At 43.5% G+C, this 21812-nt stretch overlaps 1 protein-coding gene across 5 annotated transcripts in view; it reads left to right on the top strand.

The window, feature by feature from the left end:
- The window catches only part of LOC119650691 (muscle M-line assembly protein unc-89), an 86753-nt gene extending 64941 nt beyond the window's left edge, over window positions 1-21812 (top strand). For 4 of the 5 annotated variants that reach the window (XM_038053663.1, XM_038053665.1, XM_038053664.1 and 1 more), the window contains exons 4-6: window positions 5359-5564; window positions 6699-6858; window positions 19632-21812. In XM_038053663.1, coding sequence (XP_037909591.1) covers window positions 5359-5564; window positions 6699-6858; window positions 19632-21227 — 1962 coding nt within the window. In that variant the 3' untranslated portion in view covers window positions 21228-21812. The remainder of the gene's footprint in view (window positions 1-5358; window positions 5565-6698; window positions 6859-19631) is intronic. The other variant, XM_038053667.1, reaches the window with a different exon arrangement.

Below are 21812 nucleotides of genomic sequence, written 5' to 3' on the forward strand. Positions count from 1 at the left end.
CTACAACAGCGTAGATCCTATCTGGATCTATGTGCATTTTTTAAACTTTCCTCGGGTCTGATGGACTGCTTCACCGCTGACGACAGCCTGCTTCGCCGTCTTGTGTCTTATAACACACGTAGCGCAGACATTTTCAATGTGCCCTTCGCAGAGCTCGAAATCTATTTTCATTCCCCGATGCCTAGGCTCTGCCGAAATTACAACGCAGAACAGCTTGGTCCTTTTATTATAAGTTCTTTACTTTAAGTAGTTTTAAAGGTAGGATAACATTTTGGCTTTCTCCTCCTTCTGAGGACAATAATTAATTGGAGTTTACTCTATTTGTTGTCCGTTAAATTAAATCAAATTAAATTAAATTAAATTAAATAAATTAAATAAAACGTAGGAAGTAATTTCTAACCAATTCCACAACTGGTGTCCTTTGTGATCGACGTATCAACGAACGTCTCAAATCTAAAATTTACCGCAATGTCGTCCGTCCAGTCGCTCTCTATGGTTCTGAGTGTTGGCCGACCATAAAAGACAATGAACGACGTCTTGCGGTAATGGAGACGAAGATGCTACGTTGGACTAGTGGCGTCACACGTTTAGATCACATCCGAAATGAGGATATCCGCGATCGTTATGGGGTTGCACCGATCGTGGAAAAGTTGCGAGAGAGGCGTCTTCGATGGTATGGTCACGCAATTCGTGCAAATGAGAATTCACTTGCAAAGATTGGTCTGAACATCGAAGTCGATGGTAAACGACCAAAAGGCAGACCTAAGCAACGGTGGCTTGATACGCTGGATGGGGATTTGAAAGCCTCGAGATTGCACCCAGATCAGGCATTCGATAGAGCCAAATGGCGAAGCCGATCACGACGAGCCGACCCCGCTTGTGAACGGGACAAAGGCTGAAGAAAAAGAAAAAGGAGAAGAGTCATCGAGTGGATACGAACTCAGGCTTCCTCAGTCTATTAAAGCAAAATTCAAGTAACGATTAATGAGAGTGTTCGATCTTTGTAGGAACAGTGCCTCCACTGTTAAATCCAGCGATATCGGACAGGTTACCTGCGGTGGTTTATCCCCTTTATTAAAGGCTTTACCGCTCTGTGGGCTATGCCTTCGATGTTTTTTCAGCTTCCTTGCAGAGGTTTGTAAAGCTTCTGCTTTTACTTTCTTTGTTCGCTTTCAGCATGTTCTGCTTCAATTGTCTAAACGTAGAGAGCTGTTCCTTAAAGTCCAGTCTTCCTCCATCCAGACATTATGCCCAGAACTGCTCCTTATCGGTACTCTTTTTGGACTTGCGGCATCGCAGGCATGGACAACAACCTGAATTAGTTGTTTGGACAACTTTTTTCCTTCTTGATTCATACTGGCGGAATTTATCATTAAATCAAACGCATCTTTGTCGAAGAAGCTGTCCTTCTATTTTGGACCTGCCAGTTTGGGATTCTGGTCTTTCTGGACTCTTTGATTTTGAACATTGCCGCCTGATGTATGTTAATTCTTTGCTAAAAAACTACCTCTGCTTAAGCGAAAAGGAACGTGAAGATTATGTTGATGATGCCCATGCCTCGAAGGATATCTGGCGTGTACGTCTGAATCTACGCTGTCTAGCGCTCTCTGGAGCTCACCTATGGTCCAGCTGGGTCTTGCGTAGTCCTTTAATTTTTGCCTGGACGAAACTTTCTTCCTCACTTTTACGTTGCCTGTCCTCGGAAACGGCAAACAATCCAGCCTCTTGTTTACCAAAGGTTTTTTTGTATATCTTGTGCCGTTGTTCTCCCATTGGCTGCAGAGGCATTACCCGTCGGTTACCATATGGAAGTGGAAGCAGAATTTGGCTACAGAACTGTAAGTGGTGAGCTAGAGTGAATTTCCCAGATTTTCATCACATTGTTCCGTACAGTATGGAAAACCCTGCTGTTGGGTTTACGAAAAACAAAAGGATAATCTACACAACAACCTGAAGAACGTGCCAGTCCTCATGTATTCCTTGGAGACTTAGGTTCTTAGCAAGAAAAATTGCGAACTCTTCGCCGCTTTCGAAAGATGAATCCTCCGAAAAATTTTTTGTCCCCATCATGAGGATGGACCATTCCGAAGCCTCTATAATGATAGATTGCAGTAGGCGGGAGACTAAATCCGAGTTGGTGAGGATGGTCCAACTCGGAAAGTCTATAAGGGCAATATCTATAGTAGAAAAACAAGGCGTGACAAACCCTGCCTGAGATGGGGCGATGGCGTAGGCTAGGACGCTTTCAGGGATATCGACTTGATAGACTTTAGCGCAAAACCGCAATGCCTGGAGTTGTTTACTAAGGCAGGCCTAGATTGTCGTTGTGCCATTGTTGATGGTGATAAAAAAAGATTATATTTTTCCTTGCGCTGGCAGAACCCATAAAGTAATTTCACCGCATAATGCATTTAACTGAAACTGATCCTTACCCAACTAGCACAATTCCTGGAATTTCTAGCTGATTGCATGGCAGCATCCGACAAGTTTGCTTGTGGTACTGGACGAAATCCCCCCAACTTACCGCTTTGAGAACCCACGTTGGGTGTTATTTTATAATACACGAAGGGTTTATCCGTGTTGGACAAGTCCCATCACGAGAATAAAGCTGTACCAGACTTTATGAAAATTGGAAGAAAAAAGGACGAGCTGCGCTTCTGGAATCGGACATCTCGCAACGGGCAACACACCTGTACGATAAAAACGAAAAAAAATCATGACAGAATACTTGGAGAGTTCTTTCCAAACACAGTCAAAATTGGGACCTGGCCCCTGGGGTTCTCACGCTCAATAATGGTATAACAACTGCCCCAATCTTCGTCTTGATTTCAGTTTTCTGAAGGAGAGAGTCACAGACTTTGTGAGTGTGGCTGCCAGTAATTAGTTCTGCGGAAGAGCTACTTCCATGGTAGTAAAGCATTCGTCCAAGGTGTTAACGATCTATCGCAGGTCCATTTTTATGGAACCTGATGATGGGTGAACTGTTCGGTGAGCTTTCTACTAGCTCTGGATCTATATATGTGGGACACTTTCTTGCATGTTTTACGTACGGGTCCCCTATGTTGTATGACTTTGCGATCACGGCACAGGGCAGGAAACTTTTCTATGCTTGTCATCGAGTGACGTTATTAGCCTCTCTTGCTGTATGTTATACGGTTTCGACCGACTTGATCTGAAGGTAGTCCGGCGTACCTACAGGATCAGAAGGGGTGTATCTTTGCTGCCACTGGATTAAGTAAGTGTGCATCAGGTGAAGCCTCTAGGCCTACTTGCTGTCAAAAAAATGTTAGATGAGAGTGTAACATCTAAATGGCAACTTAGATGGAACGAATGTGGGAAAGGTCGGGTCACATATGTGTACGTAAAGAATGTGTCTGCCAGAGGAAGTTCCATCGTGGTCTTAGGGCATGAAATGGGCTTCCTCCGGCCGGGGCGTGGTAGCTTAAATGAGTTTCTCTTCTGGCTGAACCTTGCCTCCAGTCAGGGTTGTGTTCTGTATGGTGCAGACTCAGAGGACTGGTTCCATGCGCTCTGTGTCATTCCAGCGAACTGTGATATCCGGAATCTGTCCCACATGAGCGTTCACGTGGTGAACGGTATCTATGATTTTAGACAGTGTCTGGCTAGCAGTCATACACTTTGATGCGCTAATAAATACGCGTGTGCTGCTTCTGACGGAGGAGGGAGTTCCTCGACGCTGCTTCGCCTGCAGTATGATGGGCGAATGGCTATAATGGCCGTTGTGGACAGCCACCAGTCTTGCGTCTTTTGTGTTAGTCTCGTCTTTTGACGTTTTATGTGTTGTATTGTACACAGAATGGTAGATAACTGGTGGAAAGTTTTCGTTGCGGTTCTCCGCTTCGAGGAAATTCCAGTCAACCCGTTCGGGAGTGCCGTTCCCACGTACTCGATCAGACCCGAGTCTGAAAGGAACTCATCTGAAGTGGCTCTTGCCACAAAGCCTCACCGGAGGTTACCTGGTACCATGGGATCCAGGGGGATGTGCTCTCAGCCTGGCATTGCGGGCAGGCGGTGAGTTGTGCTGTACAACTCGGGTACCGTACCCCTTAGTTGCAGTAGGAGTGTTAGATAGGCCTTGCATCCATTGGTGTGAATGATGAGCCTGCACTCAGTATAAACCAGTACCGCTGTGCCAGTCATGGCGAGGCTCTGATTGTGGTCTCCAAATCAATCTGTGTCCGAAAAGGACCATGGGATTATGTCTGCACGGCAGGTACTCACGTTAAACCCCCTAGCGTCTTCTACCCTACCCCTTGAAAAACCCTGCTATGTGCTCCTAGGCCCAGCACTTAAAACGGCGGCCCAGAACTGCCATTCTCCTTATCCTCTAAATGGTCTCCCCGATTTTTATTTTCCCAATTCAAAAAGTTTGCTCGCTGTCTTCTCAGGAATAGTGACTATTTTTTCCTCTGGAATTGACAAATTTGGGTAATCCTTTTTGATCGGTTCTGTTACATCTCTCCTGTAAGGTAAACAATGCAGGTCCCTTATTTCGAGGATGCATATGGGTTCTAAGTTAGAAACCACCGTCTTTGGGCCTAGAATGCTCTGCACTGTCACGCAGAATGTACTTTTTTTGCCAGTCTTCGGCCCAAGCTCGACGAGTATATTGTCTACTATAGCATCTTCTTTTGAGGTTCTTGTTGCAAATTATTAGAGAGAGGAAGGGAAATGGACTGATCAGTTTTAATTAAAAAGAGGCTTGGGAGACTGCCTTGACCAGTGCCAACATTGGCGTCAAGGTTTCCAAAGAAATACTCGATTAGGAAAGGAGTAAAGGGAGGGGATTGCCTGAAAGCTAGTGAATTTGATGAAAGGAGGGGAGAACTGTCCGTGATCCTGAGACTGGCAAATATGAGACCAGAATAATTTGAAATTTGGCCGTAACAGGGAATGAGACCTGACAGGATGACATAGGAAGTTGTAAGTGCTTGGTCGCACGTTAATGGGGAGAGGGTAGAGATCCAGCTGATTATCGTTGGGGCTGAGTTCAGGCCTTAGAAATTCTATTTACTTAAAACTAAAACTTCGCAGACCTGCCACGACAGGGGCGTGGAGTGGGAGTTTTGAACATCAAGCTCAAGAACAAGATAATAGGCGTCAGGACCAATGTAAGAAAGGATGTGAGGGGATTAGGAAAAGTAACGTCCAGGAAAGTTGGATAGGAGAAGATCAGGAGTGCGCTTTTGCCGTAAGAAGGGAAAACCTAGCCTGGGGTGCAAAGTCTGACCATCGGAAGGATTTTGATGATTGAAAATTTGTAGATAATAAGTAACTTATTATTCGTCTTCATTAATGTCCATTTTAACATCTACCACTATTATTTCATTCTTACAGGGAAGCAATGGAAACGGATTTGGCTTATTGCGAAACGACAACTACAGAAGCACAATACAAATAACTGGACGACGTAATAACATAAATAATTCAGCATCTAACACACCAACGGTACCAACAAGAAGGTACGTTTATGGTGGCTCTGTAACACCTCAGCCACGTACTAGATTTGATCACAATACTAGTTCACAGGGGATTAGTCGAGGGTGAGTAATAAAATAACGACCAACAAAACAAGTAGACATTTTCTTCCTTGACTCCTTTGTCTTCTTCACAAATGAAAGAACCTCTCCCCAGCTTGCGGGGTCCACTTCCTAACAAAACAAACAATCAAACATTTAATGGTGTCTACTAGCATATTTTTGTAGTTTTTTTTCGGGGAATGTTGTTGGTGTTTTGGTATGTAGAATTGGATATGTAACATTTTAATTTAATGGGGTATCTACGGCAAGTAAGGCTGAGAGATACCCAAGTCACCTTACTTAATGGTGTGAATATCTCATTAGATGTGTAAGCGAGAGATTTAAGTATGTAAGATCACAATTAATTAGCTAATATAGATATTATTGGTTCAGGAAGCGCAGTGGCTGCAGGCGGACCCCTCTAGCAACTAATGCTTTAATAAATTGGCTGCAATATATCACACATTAATTAGTATTAATAAACGGGTTTATGGTAGGCTGATTCCATGCGGATCATTGCATAAGCTGATTTATTGCATCGGATTCGGAAAGTTCATATTAATTGGGACTAGGCTTAGGGTTATGCCCTCCAAATCAACCAGAAATTTATGCGGTTTTATGAGCCAAAGATTATAAGTGATAAATGATCCCTTGTGGGACGTTTGGAGATAGCTATGTAGATACAAAGTTTCATCGTTCATGGAAAACTATTCTATTGCTTTGTTTATACTATAAGAAGCACAAATACTTTCGGACCACTTCAGTAAAAAGGAGTCATACAGTGGAAAATATGCAAAATAACTGGTTTTATGTTGTCGTAGTTTAGATGGTTAAAACATCTTATTGGGGGTAAATTTGACTAATCCTAACAGCGATAACCATAGATCATTCATTCATTTTGTAAACGAATCATTTTACAGACCACAAATGAATCACAAAATATACCACATCACTTCATATCACATGACATCACATCACATCACAACACTATACATTTACATACCTCATTGAAATTTTTAATTATTTTCGAGCCCCATTTGCTGCATAATAATTTGTACACATTGCCATGTGTGAATTGTACACGACCTCATCTAATTAGTTCCCACATAATAGAGCCACATATTAATATATAAAAAATATATTTTTGTACATATTTAGATCATCACAACTGAGTGTTGCCAGCAGTACAAATCCCTTTGAAGATGATGATGACGATGTAACGACTGGAAGGCTATCTAGTACGGAAGGGAGTGATCGGCCGACACCGACAAAACGGAGGGTACGGAAGAAACGACCTGCACCACCACCTCCAGTGCCTGTAAGTATTTTAAAATTAAAAAAAAGGAAAAAAACAGAGCTGGAGTTATTCTAGTTTTAAAATGAAAGTAAATATCTTATAATTCTTATTGATAACACAGAATGAATAATTTTATAAACAAGCAGCCTAATTGTTGGTCGGAAGAGAAAACATTCGGTAAAAGGTTACTTAGGTATGGTCTGAAAAATGTCTGTTAGAAAAATCAATAGAATGGAATGCACTAGTGCGCACTTGCACCAAAAATCGTTTTATAAATTAACAACACTAAATCTGTGCTAATATCTTATTCAACGTTAGCAACGTTTTTCGTTCAATATTTTTGGTTTCAGGCAACAGCCTAGTTTAAAAATGGTTAAGCTAATTCAATACATCGATTTTTAGAATAGACTAGGTCTAAAATTTGTGCCTCAAACGTAGTTATTTAAATATTTTCTGGCGAAAAAAACATCGGTTTAGCTTGTGCAATTATCAACTTCCACTCTAAGTACAACATTTATGGACACAAAATTTTCCTGTGTCTCTTCTGGGGCAAGAAGGGAGAACTTTATTGCAAACTTCTCAAATCCGTTGAAATAGTAATAACGAACCCTCCCACCGAGAAGGGAAAAATTAGTATAGTATTACCGCAATGAAGCAGTCTGGGTGGGTTTTCAGAAATACCAACTTTCCGAGACTATTATTCAATGGTAGATCGAACGCTGTTGATACCCTGTTCAAATTCAATGTCCTCTTGGAACCATTAGCACTCAAATTACGATCCCTGGAAGAAGTGTAGCGGCACATCGGAGGCGCGAACCTAAGCGCCAACATGAATTCGCCTCCACCACTGCATTCAATGGATACAGAAACAGCTGACGGACTGACATGAGACTGGGGCGAAAAATGTCAGGACTGATAGTTTTCTTGGGTCAACAGAGTTGAACCACGTCCGCTGACCGGAGAGAAGGAAAAACGAAATTTAATGTTAACGGATTGAACATGTTGGAAGTTAAAATATATTTCGGTGATATTGTTATTAACATACCCAAGGTTCGCGCCTCTTATGTGTCGCCACAGAAGCATCAAATCCATTGCTGGAATTGAGAAAACAATCCAGATTATTACAATTTGCATGAGCAGCAGCAAAGAAGAATAAGACACCACGGTTGAACTCGGATTTGTCAAAACAAACGGTAAGGGTGTTTCCCAACCGAGCGCGCTTGAATTGGTACAAAGAGGCTCAGAAAGCATTAAAGAAGATGTGATGACATATATGATTTATCGATGATCTAACGACTACCCTTAGTGGTCGAGACGACCAAGAGAGGAGATCTATCTCATAAACCTAAAAAAAAATTATGGCGAGATCGGCCGAGAAGATTCGCCCGCCATTTGGCATGACTTAATTAGATGGCCGATGATCAAAAGACCATCCTTAGTGGCCGGAGACGACCAAGAGGGGATAGTTAATCTAAAAACCTAAAAAGATGCGAAATTGACCGTGAAGGTTCGTTCGCAAACATTAAAGATCCATCGACACGTGCTTGCACGCCTCTGTGCTAGCCTCCAATAACATGACCTAAGGATGTTAAGGTAGGCTAGGAACCTCAGAGGCCGCGCCTCACAATACAGGGAGGGAAAACAAGTTTGTGATCCGCCGCCGATCCACCTTTTCGGTCGAGTCTCTTCTTTTTTTTAAATTTTTTTTTATTTGCAGGTTTTACTCGTATATTGTTCATTTTGAAAGATGCGTGTGAATCCCCGTATTTGGTTTATTTTTAAGAATCCTGTGCGAACTCACGCACCGGAAGAGGCACGTGAATTTTGTGCAATGACACGTGAGGAATCGAAGTGCTCAAAGGACATGTAAAGTAGTATAACTGGAACGAATGAAATGGACATTTAACTCGTTCTATAGATAAAAATCTATGGGTTTGTATGGCATTATTTTTGCTCAAGGTAAACATTGGGAAGGTCATGTCTCAAAGAAAATGTGCCTTAGGCGCAACTATGGACATTCAAGTCGCCTTCAATTATCCCTCATTTGCGGCGATTTATGACTTATAGAAGCCGATTGACGCAGGTTTCTTAGGGGCTGCCTTTGGGAGGGGTTCTCTCTCTTCTGCTATGACTTCTGATAATGGACACCTTGATATGGCCCTGCAGGACACAAAAGTCTTCCGACAAGCATTTGCGAACGATCTAGCCGTAATAATTATTGGCTAGTTTTGGGGACACAGTATAAGGCTTGTGGTCTTCGGAACAGACTCAAGCTGAGCGCTAGGAAGTACTCTAGTGATGTTAACTAGGGGCACCAGCTAGTGCAAACAGTCAAATATTTAGGACTACTTTTGTATTCCAAGCTAACGTGGAAGATTGCTCTGGCGCTATTGGGCTGTGATAGGTAAGACCTGAGGCCTTTCCCCAACACAGATTCACTGGACGTACGCCTACATCGATTGTTGGCCGAGACTGAACTTTGCTAACAGCCGGGAGCTGCTGGCGCAGTTTCGGAGGTTCGATTGTCTAAGTATTACTGAAGCAATCAGTACTATGCCAACTACGGTACTCAAAGCTATCCTAAATCTACCGCTGGAGCTGCATTTTTGTTGTTCCTTAGTGTGGGACATGAAAATCCTAGTATGGCTTTTAACAGGACACTGCTCCTTAAACTACCATATGAAAAGAAATTAGTTGATGGTCTCGAATATATGCAGCTAATGTGAGGAGAAGACGAAGATAACTCGATAAGGTTTTCTTCAATGAAGAACTTGTGCATTCTGTCTCTGGGGACGTTTCTCAGATCTGTAAAAGCTTACGAACGACGTAGATGGGAGGCCATTGAATAAGCAATCTCCGGGGTTATTACAATGCGCCTAACAAAGGCCCTGAGTGCTTGGAGCTGCGGCTCTTCCCACTAAACTATATTAAACTGGTACCATTATCGCTACTGATAGAGTTGTTCAGCCAGCGATCCTGGTTCAGTAAGAGAGCAAACAAATGTCATCAGGGAGGTTCATTAAGACATATATCATGATGTATTAGAATTTTCTGTGTTTTTAAGGGATAAAGATTGTAATATGCTAACATAATAGTGTATCAGTTTGTAGACTTATATGCAATAGAAAACAATTAACCATAACCAGGTTTCCATCACACCATACCGTCAATGACACGATTCCCTCATGATCGATTTCTCTGAAAACTGCCACCTTTAGAGGTGCTGAAGTGCCCATGACTTCATCCACAAGGGTATTTTCTCTTCACACAGAGCATTCTTCTTTTTTCCATTTAACGCCTTCCCTGGTTCGACATGTTCAGTTAGCGTAGTTAAGATTCCATAAACTGACATCTAACCAGTTCCGCTCACGTGTCTGGCTTCCCTTTCTTCTGCTTGTTACGTTCAACGTGTAGGAGAAGTTACTAAGTGATAGGTAGTCTCTTCGTCAATATGAACTCTCGTACGGGAGTTCCGCCACTATCCTCCGCGCCCCATTGTACCGAAGATCCTGATCTACGAGGGCGGTCCGATAAGTACTTAGCCAACAAAAGAAAAACGAAAATTTTCTGAACATAGTCTCCTCTTAACTCGACCTCCGTGGCTGCGGCGACCTTCTCATTCGAACCAAATTTCTGCCCGGCGAGTGACTTTTCAAAGTTTTTTGTTCGCCACATGGGGGCTTTTTTCTGCAATTTGGCGTCGAATCGGCCCAATAATTCAGCATGGTAGAGCTCTGTGACCCTTTTGGCCTTCTACAGGTTGTCGATTCAGATTACATCTTGTGAATCCCAGAAAACGGTAGCAATCACCTTTCCGGCCGATAGGGCGGTCTTCGTCTTCTTCAGAGCACGTTCGCTGGGTGGAGTTCTTTGTTTTCACTATTCTTTGGCCTCTGGTGTACTAGTGGACCTATGTTTCGTTGACGGTCATGAGACAACTCTTTCAGATTGCGGTTAAAAAACGTCAAACGTTACTGTGAAGTGGTTTCACAGTTGCGCTTGTTGTCCAGAGTGAACAAACGCGACACCCAACGTGTCGGCAGATTTCTCATGGACTAAATTTCATGTAGGATATAACCCACGCGGTCTTTTGGGGTGCCTACTGTCTCAACTATATCCCGCAATCGGCGGTTTGTCAATACGAGATCTTGGATTTTAGTCAAGCTTTCCTCCGTAGTAGCTGCTTTCGGGACACCTGGCCGTGTCTCATCAAAAACCAACGTACGACCACGTTGCAATGCGTTAAAGCATTTTTTTTTACGGTCACCATCGCGGGAGCATGGTCACCGTACATAGAATCCAAGAGTTCTTTAATTTCGCTCCGCAAATTCCATTCTAAAATCATGAATCGAATCACCGGCCGATATTCCCCTTTTCCAATTTTTCTAAAATTCTTGGACACATTATACGGGGTCGAAACAAAACTATGAGTCCGATTCGGCTAGAATTATGACACGATAGTTAAGTACTTATCGGACCGCCCTCGTATTTTGTATGAGTTGAAGACAATCGTTGTCCTTCGCTGTCAAAACAAATTTCAATCTTTCCGGAAAAAGTGGAGCAGCATACGGTGACTGTCCCTGAGCACCTTTAGACTTTTCTAATCACATAATGGATTTGTCCTTCCTGGCATCCTTGAACTTCAACCTCCAGTGTCAGAAATCAATAACCGGGTTCTGATTACCTAGCATGATGTCCCCCTTTCTCCGATGACCAGATATCTAACTTCCAATATGTTCCGTCCTGCAGAACTCGGTATCCACACTAGTGAACGCAGAATTCACAGCTGAGATTACCTCCTGCAACCTCATCAGTGAACACTAAACAGAGGACCCATCGCGAAAAACTTGATTATTGATTCTTGGTTCGTTCCATGCTTCAACATTTTTTTTTCACTGAAATACCCGGAGGATTGTCTCTCATACATTTTGCCATCCTTGGGGGAAATTCCTACGGCAGCAGTTCCTTTCCGCCTTTGTGTTCGTATTCCTATGCTTGGAATCAACTTCGTTGAAACCTCTCTCGCTGATTTGACTTCCTCCCGGCACACTGATCCTTGGTCCCGCAGGAAGCGTGGATGTAAACCCCGCTGCAAAGCACAGCAAAGCGTTGCTAATCACAGATACGCTTCTTTTGGATATTCCGCTGGCCAAAGGATCTGCATCCATTGTGACTCTTACTGGGGTTACCAATTTTTCTCCAACTACCTTCAAAGGTTCCGCTTCCTTGCTTCCGGCCAAAGGATCTGCGTCCATTGTGACTCTTATTGGGGTTACCAATTTTTCTCCAACTACCTTCAAAGGTTCCGCTTCTTTGCTTCCGGTTTTTCTCGACATAACTGCAGCTGTTGGTCCAGTCGTCATATTCATGTCGTCATTCTCATGATGCAGTCGCCATGTCCATGTCCACATTTTTCCGCAGTAGTTTCCTCTATCATCGGCTGGGAGTGTTTCCAGGGTTATGGTGTCCGTGCTGCTTGGTTCCGTTTTCATATATTAACGCAACCAGTATTTTCTACGTCACTAGTTTCTCTTCCTTCCGCTCTTCCTGGCAAGGAGGAAGGAAGGCTGAAATTCCCTTCTGCTGAGTCTTCCTCCTCCACTTACACGTCGATTTAATCAGTAGTACGAGGACTTTAGCTAACTGCGTGGTAGACACTAAATGGAGGCACAAATTTGGTTAGGCCTCCAAAATCCGCGCCTTGACCGCGACTTGTTTGCTATTAACCGCGCGTGGAATCGAAGCTTATGACCTCTTACTGCTGGGGGAATTCAAATCCTGCAGCCTTCGCATCATTATACCGTAAACTATGCTAGCTCAGAAAGTTTAAGGGGATAAGCAGGTTTCAAATGGGGTACCTACCCCAATAAGCAGAGAAAGAAAAACTAGATCATGAAAGGATACAGTACACATATTGCTGGATGTAAGTTTCATCAAGTCATCAGCGAGTTTACTGCATTACAGTTCTTAGAATAGGAAATATTTTGAAAATCTAATATTGAGCCTTATTGGCGGCTACGCGTATTATCAATTTTCTACTAAAGATTGGAAAATCTGGTTCGGTTGGAGTTAAGGATGATAAGAAAGGGAGGGAAGGGGAAGATCGATTGAGGAAGTAATCCATCATGGATATTCCTTCTCGATCGCGGGGCTCGGTTCTCGAGTTTTACCACTCCATGCGTGGTCTAATTGTTTTTTCTTTATTTTCAGCTTAAGTTCACGAGTGTTTTCCGATAGGTTCACGTGGTATTCTCTTTTTGTTTTTGAGGTTCCGGTGCGATCCATTCCACCCGCTAAATGACACCCGTAATGTGAAAGTCTGGAATGCCCAAAAGGGCCCTTCCACATTCCTTCACAGGGCTAACACAGAGATGTCCAAGGGTGTGGCGACGGGACCTTTCAGTGGAACTTCAGTATTTGCGAGCGAACCTTCACGATTAATTTCGCTATCTTTTTAAGTTTTTGGAATAGCTCCTCCCCTCGAGTCGAATCGAACTCTGATGGGATTTTGACCATCGTCATATCCCATAAGTCATTATACTCTTTTGATTTGGCGAACCTGGTCTGATTAGTGTCTAGACTTTGGTGTTTCTGGCGTGTAATCTATGTGTATTTGGTTTCGTTCTCATTTATCTGTTAGTACAGATGTTTTGCCACCTGCTGAATCTAGATCGCTTTATGGTACTCATACATTTCAAATATGGTCAGTATAGGCAGTGTAGGTTGGGCGAAAGCAAAGGGAAGATCGTATTCCTCGTGTTGTTACAGAATAACGAACTACTTTTTGGGTAGTTGGATATAAACCAAGCCAATCTCGATTATATAGTCAAACGAGAAAAGTGATATTAATTCTCAAAAAACTCCAATATACGAGTATGATCATTAGCTCGCTTCTCCGGGTGCAAATCAGGCATAAATTACGACATAGTTATGCAATCTCAGTCCATTGTGTCATATTTGCAGATAAACATATTGAACCCACTAATTTCAGTAATAAACAATCTCCGGACTGAAAAAATTGCGCTAATTGTCTGTAAACTACAGCAATACATTTTCACGGTGACACCTGCTGATGATATCTTTATCAGAAAAAAAAACGTAAATTTATTTATCACTCATCGCCACCTCCATCACATTTTACCACTACACCCGTCCAATCCTAGCACACTAAAAACGCACTGATTAGATAAAATTTCGTATGTGCAAATTGTTGACACAGTCACCGAAACCATGAAAAGGCTGGTTTTGCGTAGGTTTTAGATTGTTTGAGTAAATATTCAGATTGTGCATACAACCCATGCGGGAAGTGGCCTCACCTCACTTCACCTCACCTCACTTCAGCTAAATTAAGTTGCCAAGGACCGGACGCTTGTAGTTCGCCAGCTTTTCGTCTTTTGCAGTGATAATAATAATTTTTGTGTATTTTACCAAATCTGCATGACATCATGGTGTTGTTTGTTGGAATTGTCACACATGTAGCACAGATAATGAGAGTAATATTTGGATTTTTTTTGTCAGGGAGACGGAATGCAAATAGTAACTACTGGAAGGTATCGTGTGGGGTACGCTAGTTTCGTTGATTGGGGTTATATCTGAACAGGTTATATCTGAACATTGTGATTTAGAAGATTCTGAATGGGTTTCTCCTGTTCCGTGCTATTCTCAGCAAGCTTCAGTTCAAGATACATAAACCAATAAACACGCGACTTGTAATGATCTTAAGTGGGTAGGTCATAGTTAAGTTATCGGACCACTTCAACACGGTAACTTTCGGAATTACTGTGGAAGACGTCGCAACGCCTGCGCAGTCACGTGCGTCCAATGCAGGAACGCCCTGATGACTGGGGCTGGGCTCTGGAACTCGACAGCTTGGACATACGGGCTTACGAGTGTTCGGGCGCCCGCAACCGAAACAAAAGACTTTCGGATCTTCCCAACAGTCTTCAAACAAATGTCCAATTTGCCGATAATTCCAGCAGACCAAGTTCAAATCACTATTCTGAATCTCCGACTGAGGATTGCCTGAGATGTTCTTTATCTCAATACCCTCTTCCGATTCAGCAGAGTAGCTATGTAATTGGTGAGAGAGCCTGCTTAAGAGACGCTCTTCTAGGATTTCGATCTGCCGCACTACCTTACGCAGTTGCCTCTGAACGTCGGGTCTCAGCCCACTACGTAGCAACTCTACCAACTTGTCTTCCGTTAAGGAATTTTCTAGCCTATTGCCTAGCGAACGCACAGCTTTATAGTAACTGTCGAAATCTTCGGATGGACCTTGCATGCGCTCTCCCATGAGTTCGAGGATATCCCAGTCATCTAGAGAATCCTTAAACTCCTGGCGAAGTGCCTCACGAATAGAGGTCCACTCGATTCGTCCGACACAGACTGGTGGTAGTCCCATTACCAATCTGCTGCTCTGTCCCTGAAAAGGGTGTGTACATATGTACACAGCAGGCCGAAATCCCCCTGTAGGGTTGTGTTGGTCAAAGCCTCCACGCGGAATAGGAATTGCTTGACGGGCAAAGTTTTCGATGTGCCATCAAAAACCAAGTCCCTGGATGCCAAAATTGAATAAATACGATCCGTTGACTTAGTATTAAGCGGTCGTGTCTGGCATCCATACGGCGAATCGTCCTCGTCAGAATCAGTAAAATCGTACATATATTCGAGTCCGGATCTGTCATCATGTCGGTGAAAGTGCTCGGATCCGGACCTGTCGTCAAGGCCGTAAAAATTAACGTTACGTCTATGGTCTGGTGCGTAAAAATTGTCTTTATTCTGTCCATAGTCACGTCTGTCCTCAAAATGTACTGCACGAGTTGAAGCAGGCTGATGTTGCGCTGCCTGATGCGCTGTCTCGAAGCGCAAGAAAACGCTCTCGAACCATTCCTTCAACCCGTGAAGTGTCCGTCGCCCTAGCATCCCGCGGGGAAGGATTAACCAAACCCACAGGATCTCTCCTCGCCACCTCATGCCACCGTCAGTCGTCAAAGCGTGCTGGCAGGTCAAGCTCAACAGAGCTCCACTGACCTGGAGGTAGCGTGGAAGGGAGACGATAAAGGTCGCGAGACCCGTGATCTCGTCGATGTGACATGTTGTTAATTAGACAAAATTGGAAACAACCAAAAAGAAGTCCAAAGAAAAAAGAAGCGAAATTATAAGTTTCAAAAGATAACGTTTAAAGCGAAAAGAAAAAAACGAAGTACGGATCCACGCATCGGAATAGACACGTTAATTTGGTAGTAATGAAGCGTGAGGGATCAAAGCGCTCCTACCTCCTACGCCTGCAAGAGGCCCTTTGGAAGAAAATGGGGTCTTCGGATGAGGATGGTTTTCTGAATGTACAGAACCGTTGTTTGTCCCATCCTGACTTACAGTTCTATTATGCAGTGGCAGAATCTGAGCAAAAAGCATAATAATATTAATAAAGGCTTCAAAGAACCGGGTGCGTACTTGTTGCTGAGGCCCTGCGGCCCTAATGGACAAATGACCACAATATACTCCCGCATGTCCTTCCCTTGGACCTCCATATTAAATACCCCGAAGCGCGCAGTACTGTCAGACTTTGTGAGCCCGGATGCTGGGCAGTCAAGTTTTACGAACATAGCAACATCCTAGATAAAGTACCTGGGGAACTCTGGATATTCCCAACGGGCTACACTATACGCAAGCTAGGACAGAGTGGAGAGCCGGCGACGTGTTGTAAGGTGATAACACAATATCCTTCTTCACCGCCATATCAAAGATGATCTATGTCGAGTCAGCTCAGCAGTTTTCCTACATAGACACAGTGGTCTGCGAGGATTCGGAAGTGTACTTCGACAAAGTACTGACAATACTGGAAGTCTATCGATGGCTGAAGCCTAAGATAGCCATTCTGATCAGGCGGCCATTTCTGCTTTTTATTCAGTGAAAACATGTTCCAGGCTGGTAGGCCAGTGCAGGGATGCGCTAAATAGACTGGGCAGCATGCTCAAAGTCACCCCCCTATGGGTCTCTGGACATAGGAACATTTAGAGGAGTAAGCAAGCTGAAGGACTGGCTAGGCGGGCTCCGTTATTGGCAGTCCCTCGGTAACGCAGTTGGCGATCAAAGGTGGGGCGTCTTTGCACTACTTAAGAGCTACTGATTTCAGATGGTAAACGCTCACCATCTGGATTACGACGGTCTGCACGGGACACTGGCTTGTAGAGGACCATGCCCTCAAACTCCACGGACTCTATAGTTCGAATCACCGAAACCAGTTCGAATTACCGAAGCTACGAGATGGAGGGAGAAACCCATAGACATTTCCTTTGCGGTTGCCCAGTTCCAGTTAGAATCAAGCTGTGGAGGCGAGGTGAACAATTCTTTCAAGACCTCCAAAAGTTCTTTAGTTGCAAGTTTGGGAAGCTGTTATCGTGAATCCTACTGAAATGCTAAGCCGACCGGACTTTGCTCTCCCACAGCAGTCATGGGCTTAGGTGTTGGTTGTATCAAATTGGCTTACCACAGCGCTAATTGAACTGCTCGAAACAGCCTAACTACCTACCTACCTATCTTGTGAAATTTATCTTTTATCTTTATTTTAAATCATAAATTTGGTAACAGATCCCTCACAACAGACAGAGGTGAACTCTAAGCTGATATGAGAATTCCTTAATCGACTGAATATGATCGGCTCACTCAATAAGATCTGCATACTTTGGGTTCCAGGGGTCAGTAAGTTAGAATGCAAAGAGACATAGTTTTAGAGTGGCTGGGAAAGGAGCGGGGATGCCTACACGGACCACAGACTTTCTATGAAATCGAAAATGGGTTCATGGCACTTAAAAATGCAGAGGAACGACTGAGGGAACAGTACTGTGCGAACCTACCAGGAATGAAATAGTCCAGGGCGCTCTCTGGATCATAATAGGAATACTCACTGGCCATTATCTATGGACATTGTTTGCAAATTCAGTGAGAGAGTGACCCAGTCTCCACACAGTATCTGGCACGAAAATTGTAGCCAAAAAAAGCCTCAACTTCTTCTTTCACGTAAAAGACTGACTACTAGATTCCCTCAAAGAATGGCTAATATGTTTAATCCGATGAGGTTCCTAGAATTTAGGGCTTGGCGGGAAATTGATTGCTCCCAAACCCCTTCTCCCATTGGACAGAAGTAGATAGATTGAGGGAGGTTTATCTGTGATAAAGAGGATGTAAGATGAGAGAGAACCTGAGGCCTCTGCAGTGATATTTACTACTTACGTTATCCTTTAGGAAGGAGACCAGGAGACAGGAGTTTACATTTGGAATAGCTAGCTTGAGAACCATGCAAAACTGGAAGTTCAAGCGAACGTTCTCCCTGGTGAGAGTGTTGTGTATACTGTCGGTTTGGGGCTGTGCGGTCTTTAGAGCGGATCACATATCCTACAAATTAACCTGCATCGCCGTGGAACTACTGATGAGTTGCTAATGAAGTCTGCTGCTGATCTAGTGCTCATCTGGGAGCAGTACTGAAACAGGAACCTACTTTCATAGCATCCCAACTTATCAGGCACCGCTGCCATCTAGGTTTGAGAGCGACTCTGCCTCAAAGTTTTTGCCCAAAGTCAAGAGGATGGCTTTGTCAGGATTCGGTGTTTAGGGATAACGTTTTTCTTTCGGACCCTAAATGAGACGTGCCAGATTTCCAACGCAGATTTGATGTTCTGGATGGCCCTGTCTTGGTCATGGAGGGGCGGATTTTGGTTGGTTCATTGCAGAAATAGACTCTATTAAGCGATACGAACGTGGTACACGGGATGCTATCCTGCAAGTCGTGGGTGCAGGTCATCAAGCTGATCTTGATGGGTGGCGCTTCAAGCAACTTCAGAGAAACGTCAAGTAGAAAGGCATGCTAGGAGCACTGGACAATTTATTCTACGGACCGGGATGTCTCTTACGGATATAAAGGGCCATGGGCGAATGGAGATCACGTCGAAGATATCGCATGGATCATCCTAACGTCAGATCTCTGGAGCGCTTTGTAAGATAAGACCCGACATGGCAGAAGAGTCACGCCTGGCCGGTTATGCGCATCAATATGCAGCATATTGATGCGACTCGTAGGCGAATGGATGAAGGGTACTCACGGTTTCAGCGTTACGCTGTAAAAATCCAAAGTAGTAGTTGTCCTGATTAAGAAGAAAATTGGCGAGTTGAAGATCGAATCAAAACCAACCGTTACGTATCATGAATTAATGCACGATACCCTGACTGTGTGTTCTGCAATGGAGTGGGAGAGGATGCCGGTCACACTTTTTACTCTTATGGAAGGTGGGATAGGATTCGTCAACAACTTTATATTGACAAAATTGAGCTCTTTCCAGAAAACATTGTCAAAGAGATGCTGAGGACCACTGGCAGGTGGAGCGGTGTTGTGCATTGGTATCTGGGTTTTTCTTGTTATGAAGAAGGTAGACCTCGACGGGGAAGGCGTTGGATGGTGGGGGGTTTCCTTCCTCTCGCTGGTGAAAGGAGTTACCTGACTTGAAAGCCCCCTAAGCCGGCGAAGCACCTACCTCTAAAAGAAAAAGGAAAAAATGGATGAAAGGGGGATCCGCACAATGTTCCGGGCACGGATTTTCTCTCTACGATTCTTATGTGTACTTTAGCCAATTCAGTATGGCTAAGCTATTTTTTTATTTACCCCATTCGTAAACACTGTTGTCACTGTTATAAGCACAAAGTGCACTCAAAACAACCAAATTTTACCAACTGATGCACAATGATCCAATAATCATTTCCATTCCTTCTCTCACTGATTTCCATTTCATTCTCATTTCCAGGTTCCTAAAAGCATAGACGAGGAAGGAAATAGTATCCCTGCAACTCCTACAACCACAAAAACAATAATCCTAACAACAGCGGCATCAACCGACGATGAAACTTCTAGTCAAGATAACAATTTCGAAAATCAACTCCAACATCAAATGCAAAGGACTAGGGATTTCAACGAGGAAGAGAAGAAAGAAATATCCAACATCGCCGCAGAAATAGAACACTATGTGAAACTGCTTTCGGAGGATGCTGATGATGAATCAGCCATTCGCCTGATCCCAGTAACGAAGCCTGTCTTGCTGCAAAAATCAAAGAGCTCAACGTCAGTCCCAAAAACTGCTAGTCCTAACCAAATGAAGAAAGCAGGAAGCGAGATTCTTTCGCGATCGGAGCCCGGTAAGGACACACCTGCTCCAACCCGAGCCGAGATTGCAATCTGGTCTGAGGGCATAGCCAACAAAAAGAATCGGGAAAGCATGAAGAAAATTATTCAGATTCGAAGGGATTCCTTGATGAAACCCATTCCTGCTACAAGACGTCGCCCTTCAATTACGAGTCTTACATCATCTAGGTCGGATGAAGCCGGGCGAAGATCTGCATCTCCTGAACGGAAGTCTCCATCACCAGAAAAGAAGCAAAATAACACTTCACCCCCTGGAGACAAGCCTACACCATCCGCCAGAAAACATTCTCCTACTGAAGAGGAGATGAAATCGCGAGGTTCACCAGCAGCAGAAAAGAAAGCTGTGATCGCCAATGGATTTCTTCCAAATCAAAGTGGGCAACATGCTGATGAGGAGAACAACAACTTGGACCATCGAAGTGCTTCCAGCAAAGAGCATACTCCGCTCAATTCAAGCTACGATACAACAACAGATGAATCAATACCGCCTGCAGTTGAGCTCAAAATAACTGAGTCCAGAGAAGATATTTCAGATATCTCCAACACTAGCTCGGAACGCTACCAAATAAGATACGTCCCCCTCAAAGAAGGCTCCCCAGAAACACCCCCTGAAGTTCGCAAGGATCCAAAACCTGAATTCAAGCCAGTCAATAGCAATCACTCAATTCCAATTCAACACCATTACAACGAAAGCTGGGTAGCGGATCAGGAACCAAGGCGTCCCAGTGTAGAACGCCGTCGATCCGTGAAGGAGATCATTGACTCAATCAACCGTAGCCAAAGTCTACTGAAAGTCAATCAAGACCCACAAAAGCCTCCTAGGGCATCCTCGAATTTAGTGAACGATTTGAATGGATCTGCAGAAAGTACAGTGACTCCTCAGAAGGCATCCAAAAGCGAAGTGGAGGAAACCTATCGCCGTCTGTCCCAAAGCGAGGCTGAGATCAAGCGCATGATCCTTGAAATGGAGACCCTGACGAATCCCAACGAAATGAACAATTACTGCGAGAATGTCCCCAGCATACTTGACCGTTTCGATGAGGAGGTGAACAACAATGATATTTTCAAGAAATGCGTGCTGAAGAAGCAGTTGATCAGGGAAGGGTCTCCAACTGCCTCGAATTTAGATTGGAATCCTGTCCCGAAACCGAAGAGGTCGAAAAATTTGAGTATGGAGTTGAACAAGAATAATGGAAACTGAGATTCGTCTGTGGTTTGTTTACTAACAATCTTATATTTATACTTTTATTAAGGACATGAGGAACAGATAGAATTTTTCGGCGTAAATTAAGAAAACATGGGAGCAGCGGTCAGAAGGCAACCCATCGCTCAAAGCTACCTTGGGAGTCATATTGAAATCAAATGGTGCGCGCGGTGCTCCTTTGGAATTGAGGAAATTGTAAAAAAAAGATATATTCTTATATTAAATGTAGAATTAGTGCAATATTTGTACAGTCAATTGATGAGCCCCGCCTTCGGGCGAGCTTTCTTATAGTCACAACTTTGTAGGAGAAAACGTTTCTTGGGAGGAAAAAATTAGTTCGAAATTATAAAATCAGATTTGTGTATTTTTCTAAAGTTTTTTTTTCAATTTTTTTCTTCTTGTATTTATCATATTATGGAGGTATTTATTTTATGTCTTAGAGATACTATTGTGAAAGGAAAGCCGGAAGGAAGAAGGCCTTAATACCCAAATGGCGTATGCATATGCAGTTAAATAGTAGAGATTTTGCTGTGTACGTAAAAGTATATTTTAAAAATAAAAAGAAAAGATTTGTTAAAGGGA

This window comes from Hermetia illucens, chromosome 3 (assembly GCF_905115235.1).
Source record: "Hermetia illucens chromosome 3, iHerIll2.2.curated.20191125, whole genome shotgun sequence".
Classification (NCBI taxonomy): domain Eukaryota; kingdom Metazoa; phylum Arthropoda; class Insecta; order Diptera; family Stratiomyidae; genus Hermetia; species Hermetia illucens.